At 48.4% G+C, this 13172-nt stretch overlaps 1 protein-coding gene across 1 annotated transcript; it reads left to right on the forward strand.

Annotated features, from left to right (window-relative positions):
• Nucleotides 1-256: 256 nt before the first annotated feature.
• Nucleotides 257-12384, forward strand: ACKR3 (atypical chemokine receptor 3). Its single transcript, XM_063106442.1, has 2 exons — nucleotides 257-338; nucleotides 10475-12384. The coding sequence occupies exon 2, from the start codon at nucleotides 10501-10503 to the stop codon at nucleotides 11587-11589; it is 1089 nt and encodes a 362-aa protein (XP_062962512.1). The 5' UTR covers nucleotides 257-338; nucleotides 10475-10500; the 3' UTR covers nucleotides 11590-12384.
• The last annotated feature ends 788 nt before the right edge of the window (nucleotides 12385-13172 follow it).

Here is a 13172-nt window from a genome sequence, read left to right on the forward strand (position 1 = left end):
CTTCATTAGACTTTGCAAATGAAGGAAGGCTGGGGTTTCCCAAGAGTGTGCTTGTGCAGGAAACAACAGAGTAGTGGAGGCTTACAAGAGGGGTGTGTGGGGGGGGGGGGTGTGGGGGTGTGTGCGCGTGCGTGCGTGCGTGTGTGCATGTGTAGTGGGGGATGGCTCAGGGGAGGGAGAGATGAGGGTTACAAAGCTGCCATCTAGAGGCGCCTGCCTGCAGTGTATATAATGCAAGTCTGCAGCCGGGAGAGCTCACAGTTGCTCCAAACTGCTCTGCACTAGGAGCCAGCGCACAGCCCAGCCAGGAAGGCAAACCGGAGCCCAGCCAGCCGGAGGTAAGGAAACCATGCTCGGGAGCAGCCCTGCTTGGAAAGGAAGGACAGCAGGCAGGGCTTCTGCTCTTAAGCTAAGTGGTCTTTTTTAGAGGACTTCTTTTTAATCGCTGAGATGGTGCTTGAGAGTCTCCAGGTCTAGCTTCTGAAAGCTCAGCCTGCATGCTGCCTGCCTGCATCACAAAGTGCTTCTGCTAATTTGCTACTTCACCTTTTGCAGAGAAAGCAAAAGGTAGTTTTCTTAAGTCACTTGTGGAAGGAAATTTCCATTCATATTTGCTGGATTTAGGAATCTGATGTTTATTTGCTGCTGTGGATACTTAAGCTCCCAGTAAGCAGGAGAACTTTGCAAGAATGCAGGCTGTCCATTCTGCTTGCCCAAAGTTGGCATAGGGATTAGCTTGGCATCACAGTTTGCCTGTTTTGCTTCTGGTATATTCATTGGGAAATAGGTAGAATTGGCAGTAAATACATAATTCCAGAAAGATGAACTCTTTTTTTTTTTTTTTAAGAGGCATCTCTAAGTGGAGCAGAAAACTGTGCTGAGAAACTTGGTGAATCCAGAATGTATTTGATATTTGAATTCAGTGCTTTGGGGGATTACCAGATCCTATAAATCCAGAAGCTATAAATGTGAATGTTAAATACAATCCTTCTTCTTGTCTCTTGATTACATCCTTGCTAATCTAATTTGAGCATTTATTGTTCTCTTAGAAGGTGTTAAGTCCGACTTCAATTGGAAAAAAAAAAAAGCACACACAAAAGTCTAGTATTTTGTAATTTAAATATACTTTTCAGGTAAAACATGAATTTTGTTCAATTTTATTAGCAAGCATAAAGAGTCAAGGGGTGACGAGGATTAAGAATTTTGGAGTGAGGTCAGGGATGGGTAGTTAGCCAAGGCTTGTAACTTCCAGGGAAAATTAGAAGTTGTAAAAGTCAGACTGGCCGTCTCTCTTTCTCCTCTCTTTCTTTCTTTCTTTCTTTCTTTCTTTTTTTCTTTCTTTCATTTGCTCACAAAAGGATTAATTAGTTTTTCAAAAGTGGGCGAGAGCCTCCTTAAATGGTTTACAGCCCTTTGAAGGTATTTGATGCAGTGACATCCCCTGAAACTTCAGTCTGCAAAATCTCAATGTGGTAACTTTTTTCTTTTCTTTTTAAGCACAGATGCTGCCTTTGTGTCCCTTTATTTATTCCAGGAAAATGTGGAGATCAAATAAGCATGCTTAGAAAAGAAAGTGGAGGCTGCTGGTTTCTGTGCTTTAACTTTCTATAGATTTTAAATGGGTAAACTGCCTGTCTTTCTTTCATCAGAGTATGAGCTTTCCCCAGACATGCAGCTTTCCTCTAAAGCAGAGTTGCACATGGAGCTCCAGCTTGGAAACAATTTGTTCTTTTTCCCCAGCCTCTGCCATAAACACTCAAATGTGCACACAAATGCTGAGCTTAGTGCCACAGACTCCAGGAGATTGGGGGAGGGGAGAGGGAGAGAAACTGCAAGAGATAGGGGTGGAAAAGGAAAGGAAAATTGAGAAATGGCAGTGTTTTTGCTGCCCATCAGATTTTTTTTTTTAAAGGTGCATGCATTGTAGTTATAGTTTTTAAAAAAGTCCCAGAAAGCATAGCCAAGGCAGCATGCTTGTGCTTAACTTAGTCAGGACTTCAGAGGTGAGTGTATCCCATACTAACAGCAGGTCCTTGGAGAGTTGAGAAAGTATTATGATTTCTAATCAGACCCAGAACAGGCCAAGTACAGGCTTTCTGGATGGGAAAAAAAAAAAAATCTGAAACATAAAAAAACCCTACTTAATCAGGAACAGTGGCTTTTTGTGTGATCATTTGAGGCAGAGAGCTCCTGTTTTCATGTCGACACGAGAGAAGCTGGTGGAAGTTACTCAAACCTGAGGCCGAAGGGCAGTTACTTTATAAACCTTAAGAGTAACCGAGGAGAAAGAAAAGGACCTCAAAGATTTCAGAACTTTAGATTTTTCTCAGTGATTTTGCAGAACATGAATGGAATTTGAGGCCAGAAGGCATTTGTACTTTTAAACTCAGTAACCAAGGAACTAAGTTTTCCTCTGGAATAAGAATAGTATTAAAATGTCTTCCAATTGTGTGTAATTATAATTTAGGTGGCCTCACGTCAAGTGTTTTTATAGTCTACTGAAGACTATAGGTATAGCTCCAGAACACATATTCTCTATTAAAGTAAAAGCAAGCAAACAAGGGAAAAAAGGAAGGAAGGAAGGGAGAAAGATAGGGAGGAAGGGGAAGAGGGGGTGTCCCTGATTTTGAGTACTTGATGGTTTTTTGCAGCGAATATTAGATGCTTTAGTTATTAGGAATGAACTAATTTAGAATTGGGGAAAAAACAACCATTACTTCTTATTATTAAAGTGATCAGGCATTTCATGATTTTATGGTGACAATTTTGCAGAGCCACAAGTAGGTTTGGTAGCAGCCTGTTTTATTCCAGGTGCTCAAAAAGTGGAAGGGCTGAGACTATCTCAGGTGGCCTTGAACCACTGGTGGCTAAGGGACAGATAAAGGAGCCATGGGCAGCATGCGTGACTTTGCATTTTGAAGGCTATGTCGGCCAGATGGCTAGCATCTTCTTTTCCTGTCCTAACAGATACCTTTGCAAAGTCTTCCCTCCGTTTTCTCTGAAGAGCCTCAGGTTGTGCAGTATTCTCCTGGGATGCCCATTGTGTCTCCCAGTCTGGTGACCTCCCACCGCCTCGCCCTGGTCCTAAGCTGTGAGGGAATTAGGGCTCTGATTACACTCGGCCAACCCAGACAGCAGCTTTTGTGATGTGGGAATCTCTGGATCTGCTCTTCTGGGTACAGCTTTGCTTTCCTGTTGGGCAGCTGAGCACAATAGACCAGATTGGGTTTCTGGATGTGGGATTCATTTTATCCTCCAAACACCTAAAAGTGGACGAGGATGTCCCATGTGTAAATGTGAAGTCTGTCTAAGGACTCTGGGAATAGCTGGCATTCATCTGAATCAGGGTGTGGATTTTTCTCTGTTTATTATTTTTTGAGTTCTCAAATGATTCAGAGTGATTTCTTACTTGCGTCAGATAAGATCACTTGGGGGTCACTGATGCATGTGTAGTCGAGACTGCATTGTTTTCCGTTTGCTTGGCTCTGGGGGACAGATGGCTCCCCTCCGTGCTCTCAGTCCTCCCAGATAGCTGCACAGAGCCTGCTTGCGCTAAGCTTGCCTAGGCTTCTCCCCAGATTTCTTGGTTGGTGAATGCAGGATTGGTTAAAACACACACTTGCACACACGCCTCAATGCTGTGCAGGTTCCTAGTGGTTTTTAGAGGCAGCGTGGATTCTCCTCATCTCAACTGCACGCTCAGTGTAAACCGGGCCCAGCCAAGTACAAGAGGTTGCTCTTTCACAAAGAGAACAGAGCACGAGGTTTTTTCCTAGCAGGATTCCCACCAGATAGAGTCTCTGGAGAGGTTGAGGGTGAAGAGAGCCCCGTTCTTAGCCACAAGCCCGAGAGAACTCTGTCTCTTCACCTGTCCTGGCCTCAGTTTCCAGGTGTGCGAACAGTGAGTGCGGTTCATCAAGGTGATCATCCCTTACCTTGGGACAACACTGAATTTCTCTATGAAATTCCACTGTAGGGCACAGGTCAAAAATTGCAGAAAGCCAGTAAAGGAGGTGACTTCAAGGCAGTGGTTCTGAAGGGCTCAGAGGGCCAGAGGGCCTCTTGCTTCTGAACTGGTGCAGGGCCCCAGGCCTGGTCCGTGTTATCTTATCTGCACTACAGTAGAGCGGTCACGCCTTCCTCTTTCCAGGTGTCTGCTTCAGTCTGGGCTGCACCCAGCCGCCACAGCCCCTTCTGCAAAGCCTTCTGGGTTATCTGCATCACCTCCACTCTCAAAAGGCTTCTCTGCCCCAAAGCCACGGCCCTGCTCAAGGCCTCCATGGTTCCTGCATGGACGAGCCCAGGCCTGACTTCTTGCCCACCCTTCAGGGCCCGACTCCTATCCCCACCTCTCCTTATGGAGAGCCCTTGCCACAGCCAGGCTGGGTGACTCTGCTTTCATGGCAGCACCCTTCCCAAATATGCCCTGACCACCCCGCCCTTCTCCTTGCAGGTCCCCCTAAGCCACTGGTGTGGAAATCCTCATCCTCCTGCAAGGGGCACCTACCATCTCACTCATGCCTTGGAGGGTGATGGGCCGTCGTGCCTTCCTGACCTTCTCAGTAGACAGTGAGGTTTTGCAGTGGCGGGGGAGGGGGCAGGAGAGATGATGGTGGTTTGTTACCCTCATGTGCCCCAGAGCAGGGCCGCCTCGCAGAGGCTCTGCACACATTGGCTCAGTGAGGGTTTCTGAAAAGTATCTTCTGGACCCCTATTTCCAGTCCTGGCCTCAGCTCACCGTCGCAGTGGAGCTTGATGAAATATTGGTTCATTGAACATTTACTTTGTGCCGAGTTGCTGTGCTTGCTGGGGCTACACAAAGATGAATGAATCGTGGTGGGGGTGCTGGGCTTGCATGGGAATGCGGTGGAGGGGGGAGAAATGTGAAGAACTTGAGGGTACGGATAGAGATTCCAGAACAGAGCTGCATAGCACAGGTTGGGGGAAGGTGGGAAAAAGGGGAGGGCATAGGGGTCAGTTGGTAAGAGTCTTGCTAGTCTGGGATCGGAGATTGCAAACACATTGAAGGCACTAGCCAGACATCTGAACGCTTGGCAGTCTCTGGAGGGAACTAACCAGTGTAAGGACACGGGATCTCAGGCCAAGCCACTGCCCCATGAGACTCTAAACTTGGAGACTTCTAATTCTGTCTTTACCCCCGCCTTGCTGGGTGAGCTCAGGCAAACCATTTGGGCTGCTTGCTGTGGCTCGGTCATGCTCAAGGATACTTGGTGGATAACTAATAAACCCCAGAAATGAGAGGTGCATCTCCCAGATAAGTCCTCCAGTTGACAAAGAGGAGCCCTTGCACCATTTGGGATGTGAGTGCTGACTCCCTTCCTGTCACTTCAGGTGTGGAACAAGGCCACTGAAACAGTGGTCCCAATGGAAAGACACAACGAGATGGAACAGAACAGTGCTGGGAAAGGAACGAACACTGATGTTGACCGCTTTCTGTTCTCAGTTGGGTCTCTGTGGTCTAGAAAAATGGAACATGAGCCTTTATTGTTTTGTGGGTCATTCCTCCCTCTATTAAAATTTACATAATTCTTGATGTCAAATTGCACATACAGAAGTTTATAGAGGAAAAACTACAACGCCCCCTTTGTCCCCTCGTCCCACTCTCCCGGCCCAGCGCTTTATACTTACCGCAGGTCTTTCTCTGTGCCTTTGTGCACATATATTTACATGTAAAGATACACATAATTTTAGCTTTTTTTTCTGCACAGATGGGGTTCTACTGTGTGCGTGTGTGCACATCTGCACATGGCCTTTCCGTGAGCAACCTGCCGCACCTTTCCATGTTCGTGAAAGTAGGCCTCCCTCTCTTGACAGCGACATCATATTCCAGACAGTGCATACACCATACATTATTAAACCATTCCTTTATTGATGGACATTCATGTTGCCTCCAATTTTTGCTAATAAATAAGTACAGCTTCAATAAGCATCTTGTATACACATTTGGGGGCATGTGAATATTTCAAGAGAAATGTGTGAACAAGTAAATTCATAGAACTGGAAAAATCCTTTATTCTGAGCCCTTTTCCCTTCCACCTGGAATCCTATATGCAGGTGCTTTGCGATTTGTGTCTGACGTGAGACTCATCCCCCTGCCCGCCCTAGTGTGGCACTGAGCCCAGAGACAGGCAGACAGTGGGCAGGTTTGATTAACACCCAGAAATTTCTCTTAAACTCTTGTCTCGAGAAGACAGGATTGGAATCGCTGGTTGACTCCAGCAGAGGGTGACTGGTCTGCGTGGGATGAGGAAGTCTCCTGCAGGTCCCGTTGGCCATCATCCCTGCCCGCCTTCCGGCATAAATGGACCAGTTTCCCTGGCTGAGTGGCCTCGCACCTGTGTGCCAGGAGCTGGGACTGGCCCAGGCAGACCTGTGCAGAATGCAATCAGCTCTTTATGTTCTGGCCGAGGTAATCCCCTGCTCTTGCTTGAGGGGATCTGGGATTCCTGTGCAGGGTGCTGCAGGAGTCATTAGGGGCCTGCCCCTCTCTCCTCCTCCCTCCACTGGCAGATTTCACTGGGAGCTTTGTCTCCAGGCTGCTGGAAATCAGGTGGCCTGGGTAGGCAGTTCATAGTGTGCCTTGTCATGCTTTTATTCATACCACGGACCCTGAGCCTGTCATTGTTAGGATCTAAGCAGGTAATTTAGGAAGGTTCTTTGCTCTGTTGGTGGACATACAACATCAGTGATGGCGTTAAATGAAAGTAGCCCCTGCCCAGCCCTTACGTCCTGCACACAGGCCTGGGCAGCCGGAGCCTTTGTGGCAGCCACATTCCAAATTACATGGCAGTTTCCTATTTTGAATAAGGCGATTGTCTTTGTTAAATAATATTCTCTCTTCTGGAAACAGCCCTTGTTTGTTTCTGAAACTTAATGCATGAAAAACACTGAAGTGACAAAAGTCTAAGCCATTGTGTGGCGTTTTTTGCTTCCTTTAGTTCCCCGTTTAACTTTGTGCAGGATCTGATGACCGCACTGTCTGCTGAATCTCCTTTCTCCATGCCTCTCTTCCTTTGTCTGACCACTGGGCCTTCAAGCCCCCCAGGAGAAGGCAGGTGGTCAGAGTGTGGGCTTCTGGCTTCATCTCCTGGCCAGTCCCAGCATGTGTTGCCCCTTCCCTGGGCTGATTGGTTGTCATTGATGGATGATTGGTGATTGATTGGTGATCAGTGATTGGTGATTGGTGATCAGTGACTGGGGCCAGCGTGGGGTCTCCCTGCTTCCGTGCTCTCGTTCACCCTTGGGCAGGAACAGCTATGCCCCTGCTGGAAGTTTCCCACTGTTAGAAGGGAGGCAGATTGGCCAGTCTCAGGAATGCTGCCTCTGACTCCAAGGACCAGTGGTCACTAAATTAAATGTTCTTTTCCCAGAGGGCAGAGGCAGAAACCAAAGGGCTGGATTGGGACTCCCTGGGCCCTGTCCACCCCCCACCACTATTCTGTGCTCTGAGAATATGGGAGGCTAGCAGCCCCAAAGGTGTGAGTGTCAGAGTCTGCTTTGCAGGAGAAGTGGGGGGACCTGGAAGGACACATTGGAGACATAAGAGGCAGATGCCTTTTCATTCTGTGATCCTGCCCCCTGCACGGGTCCCTGTGTGCTAACAACGTTCAGGTGTCTGCCGGCCAGCACCACACCATGCTTGTGCACTGGAGGGCAAGGAAGGCCAAGCCAGAGGAACATGTCCAGGGTGTGAAGGAGAGGTGGGCAGGTCTCGGATCTAAGTTCAGGCTAACAGAGGCTAAGGGTCCTTCCTTTCTTTCCAGCCCCTGTGGAAACCCAAATCCCAGGATTTATGGCTGCTTCTGCCGAGGCTGGTGGCTGTGCCAGTGGGGGCAGAGGCAGGAGCTGAGCCAGGCACCAGCCAAGCTGCTCTCTGGTCCCCACAGCCGTCCCCACTGTCCACCCGAGTTCCTCTACTCTCCAGGGACTGTGGGGTCAGCTGAGAGTGTGGGGTGCAAGTGCTCTGTAAACTAAGCCACAGTGCAAATGTGTTCTTTTTAAGGAAATGGGAAAAAAGAAGAAGGGTCACTGCTAGATCCATGCAGGGGAGCAAAGGTGAAATCCTTGCTTTGCTCTCTCTTGCAATCACGGATGCAGAGTGGAGGGTCGGTGTTGGCCACTTAGTACCCAATGGGAGGTGGCAATAGTAGCTTCAAGGCACAGTCTGGGGCTGGCTCTCCACCCTGAGGCCAGCCTGGCAGTTCGGGGAGGCCCAGCTTCTTGATGGCATCCTCTGCAGCACTGCCGGGTCCTTTTGAGTCTGTAGGGCTGTATCTTAGGACAGGGTGTGCCACAGTCTCCTAATTTGAATTTATTTGTCCTAAACGTGATCTTGCTAATCTCTATGGGCACCCTCCTGGGCTCGTGTATGAGGTCCTGCAACATGTCATTGGTCACAGGGCTTGGGTTCCCCTGGTGGGATAATTCCAAAGCCGTGTGGATCAAGGCTTCCACCACAGAGGGCTTTCAGAGCAGGGAGGGCCTGTGGCCATTGTGGGAGGCCTGGCTCTCCCACCTGGCAGCAGAGGACACTCAGGCCTGGTTAGGTCACCAGGAGGGGAGTCCACAGCCATTTGCATCCCACGGGGAGGTAAAGGGGACGCTACAGACAGTCTCCCTTATGGGACATCTGCTGTGAGTTTTGAGACTACAGAGATGATCTGGGGAGGCAGCAGAATTTCACTTTTCAGGGACTCTGTTCGTGTTGTCCTGAAGGAGAAACCGATCAAACTACCCCGTCTTGTGTGAGTTTTGAATCCCCTTCTGTTGGGGAGATTCATTACCCAGTCAGGAGGAGCCAGTTTCCAATATGGGAATGAATTAAGTGAGGATGTGCTTTTTGCTAAAGGGGAAACTGATCGCCTCTGGCTGGAGAGTCTCAGGTTCTTTCTTCCCTGCCTGGGAAAGGTGGGGGTGGTGTGTGAACTTTTATTGAGCATCTGCTATGTGCCAGATTCTATATTAAGCCCTTTATTCTTAGGATATCCATGAGATAGGTGCTGTTGTTCTTGGGAAGCAGACATAGACAGTTTAACTAACTAGTCTCAAGTTAAACACTAATGAGTAGGTGCCAGACTTCCAACCCAGGACTATCTGATCACAGAATCAGGGCTTTTCTACTCATGACTTCTCATACTGTTAGCGCAGCCACCTGGGCACTGACCATTGACCTCTTTGCTCCACCAAGTTTCCATATGTGACCTGGAGCCCACTTTAAATGAACTTGGCAAAGAAGCTTGACTCCTGGTCAGTCATTACCTGTGACAGGTGAGAGGGAAGATCTGACTCAACAGTGTAGAGATCTCTCTCAACCGTGCACCGTCAGGCTGATTTTCTCATTGTGTTCCCCCTCCCCATAATCATGCAGTGTGGTTCAGGCAGTGTGGACTCCTGACCCAGGACCTAGGCCTGGAGGATCTCAGGGCCTTCGAGTGGACAGACAGACAGCAGAAGACAGCCCTGGCAGCTCTCTCATAGTTGGTGTATCTGTGGAGAAATTGCTTCCAGATACAGTGGCACTTGGTGGCTGAATTCTTGCTGGGTGATACATGGTGACAGTTCAGGGTATTGGCCTCACATCAGGTCAGCAGGGAAAGCAGTTGGGAAAACCATCAGCCCTCCAGAAATGCAGCAGGTGGTGATTTTCGTGTTTTGGGTCTTGGCACAAGTTGCTCTTGAAATCATTGAATAAATAAAGGAACGGAAAACTAGGCAGTGGCCCAGAGCTGGAGACAACGGTCAGTTGCCCTTTGCAGAAAATCTCACGGCAGGTTTGGGGCACGGTCCAGCTGCAGGGTGTTCCGCATGTGCTCATCATAGTTCAAGAGGTCTTCAAGACTGCAAACTGAAGGCAGCCTGAGACCCAGCTTCACACATGAATTTTGCAGAACGGTGAAAAGCACCGAGTCACATTTTAAGTGCAAATGTGGAAGAGGATTTGAAGTGCTTGCATTAAGACACCAAAGCAGGACACTTGTAACACAACAGTGCCAGTAACAGGTCAATCCTGACAATCTTTGGTCACGCAGATAAAACGGCTCCACTGTCCCCTGCTGAGAATGAGCTGCCATCAGCACTGCTGTGGCCGCGGCTCCATGGCCTGACGTTTCCTTGGCCCAATGTTTCCCTGGCCCCTGTACTGTGTTAATTTCACATGCTGGCTCGACCAGGCTCAGGAGGTCTTGAGAACACAGACATGAAAAGATCCAGAAAGGAAACACTGTTCCTTGCTCTGAGAACCACATGGATTTAGATTCTGGGTATGTTTTATTTTGTCTTGCAGAGTTCTATTAAGGTTGTTTTCTTTTCTCCTTTCTTTGCAAAGACACTACAGAGCTAAAGCAAAACAGCTGAGCAAATCAGAATGCTAGAAAAGCATTTTGACTGAAATCTGTTTTTCCTAACGAAGTAATTTTTCTCCTCCGTCTTTTTTGCTTGTTCATTTCTCCTGTAGATCATCTGATCATTGCCCTTGAAACCATGGATTTGCATCTCTTCGACTACTCAGAACCGGGGAACTTCTCCGACATCAGCTGGCCTTGCAACAGCAGCGACTGCATCGTGGTAGACACGGTGCAGTGCCCCATCATGCCCAACAAAAGCGTCCTGCTGTACACGCTCGCCTTCATTTACATTTTCATCTTTGTGATCGGCATGATTGCTAACTCTGTGGTGGTCTGGGTGAACATCCAGGCTAAGACCACGGGCTATGACACCCACTGCTACATCCTGAACCTGGCCATTGCCGACCTGTGGGTGGTCATCACCATTCCGGTCTGGGTGGTCAGCCTCGTGCAGCATAACCAGTGGCCCATGGGTGAGCTCACGTGCAAGGTCACACACCTCATCTTCTCCATCAACCTCTTCGGCAGCATCTTCTTCCTCACGTGCATGAGTGTGGACCGCTACCTGTCCATCACGTGCTTCACCCACACTTCCAGCAGCAGGAAGAAGATGGTGCGCCGCATCGTCTGCGTCCTGGTGTGGCTGCTGGCCTTCTGTGTGTCCCTGCCTGACACCTACTACCTGAAGACCGTCACATCTGCTTCCAACAACGAGACCTACTGCCGGTCCTTCTATCCTGAGCACAGCATCAAGGAGTGGCTGATCGGCATGGAACTGGTCTCCGTGGTCTTGGGCTTCGCCATCCCTTTCTCCATCATCGCCGTCTTCTACTTTCTGCTCGCCAGGGCCATCTCGGCATCGGGCGACCAGGAGAAGCACAGCAGCCGGAAGATCATCTTCTCCTACGTGGTGGTCTTCCTCATCTGCTGGCTCCCCTACCACATTGTGGTGCTCCTCGACATCTTCTCCATCCTGCACTACATCCCCTTCACCTGCCAGCTGGAGAACGTCCTCTTCACGGCGCTGCACGTCACGCAGTGTCTGTCGCTGGTGCACTGCTGCGTCAACCCCGTGCTTTATAGCTTCATCAACCGCAACTACAGGTACGAGCTGATGAAGGCCTTCATCTTCAAGTACTCGGCCAAAACAGGCCTCACCAAGCTCATCGATGCCTCCAGAGTATCGGACACAGAGTACTCGGTTCTGGAGCAGAACGCCAAATGATCTGCCCTGCAGAGGCTCTGGGGCCGGGTGCTGGTTTTGAACAGGGCATTGGGCCACGTGGTTTTCGAGTAAAGGAAAGTGGCTTTGGGTCTTGATGCTTGAGCAGTGCAAAGAGGGGAATGTGGTTACTGTGTATCCTTTCTCTCTCTCATGCCATGTGGCCCCTGCTTTGCGGTGTGTCCTGACACTTTTGCAGCAGGCAGACCTGTCTTGTGCAGCTGGTGCTGTGTGTCAAAGCCAGCTTCGGGACCAGCTCGCCCGGATTTCTGTAAAATAGGACTTCCGGTGTTCCCTGAATTTTTTTTATATGGTGATTTGTATTTAAATTTTAAGACTTTATTTTCTCATTATTGGTGTACCTTATAAATGTATTTGAAAGGTAAATATATTTTAAATATTGTATGGGAGGTATTGTGCTGACATCTTTTCAGAGGGTGGTAGTTTTAAGGTTACTTTGACTTCAGCTTTGACTAAGGATGACATTAATTGTTAGCTGTTTTGAAATTTATATATATAAATATATATAAATATATAAATATATGCCAGTCTTGGCTGAAATGTTTTATTTACAATAGTTTTATGTCGTGTGGTGTTTTGTACCAGTGCAAGATATGGAACAAAAACTGCACCTTAATGCAGTTTGGGACATTAATAGTATTGTAAAGCTACATTTAAAACAACACAAAACAAAACAAGACTGTTCCAGGCTGCAAATCTGTGCACAAAACGAACAGTCAAAGAGTTCTCTCAATTTGTAAGTTATTATTTTTAATAAAGATTTTTGTTTCCTAGAAATGCATCCGTGCCTTAGTTTTAAGAGCATGTTTTGGCATTTAGATTAAGTAGCATGGGTGATAATAATATGCAGGTATACATGACATGTCTAGGCCAACCAAATAAATATGGTAAAGAAGGGAGTGCTACCTCACAGCAAAACCCAAGGGATGAAATGATACAAAAGGAAAAACATTTGTGCACATTGAGTATTTTGTGTGTCTTTAAAATTTTTCAGGCAATGCTGTGTTTGAGGGCGGGGAGATGTTTGGGAGGGTGTAGCTACGTGGCCGTCGAGAGCAAAGATGCATCTACTGGCCCCCCAGGATGTTTCGGGGCCCAGGACTTCTGTCTCCCTCTGTACTGTCCATGTGCTTCCAGGGCCACATGTCACAGCCCCGTAGACCTTCTCTGCTAAGGGTCTGCGGTTTAAGTCCTGCTTTCCCTTTCTATTGACGCCTCCGAGAGAAATTCTCTTCAAACTCTCCATTTAAAATATACAAACCACCTACCCTCTTGAGGCCATGCGAGGTGTGAATCCCTGGCCTGTGCATTACCACATGAACTTCACCGCTGCTGGCAGTTTGAAAGGGCGCCCTCAGGATGTCTGTTTTCTGCTGTGCCCTCACCAGCTCTACGTGGAGCTGCAAGAATGGTGGGGACCTCAACAGGCAGGGCGTCTGGGCAGGAGCTCAGCAGGGTCGGCTCCCACCACTGCCCTTAATACCTCCACCTGTGATGAGACCCAAATGCACAGAGAGCTCTTTGCCCACTCAAAGGCGGGCCCAAGCCAGACACTCCACTCTCAC

The sequence above is a fragment of the Cynocephalus volans genome, chromosome 1 (assembly GCF_027409185.1).
Source record: "Cynocephalus volans isolate mCynVol1 chromosome 1, mCynVol1.pri, whole genome shotgun sequence".
In the NCBI taxonomy this organism is placed as follows: domain Eukaryota; kingdom Metazoa; phylum Chordata; class Mammalia; order Dermoptera; family Cynocephalidae; genus Cynocephalus; species Cynocephalus volans.

What these genes read in the sequence shown, in the direction of transcription:
- ACKR3 (XM_063106442.1), top strand. Translation starts at nt 10,501, where the DNA reads ATGGATTTGCATCTCTTCGACTACTCAGAACCGGGGAACTTCTCCGAC.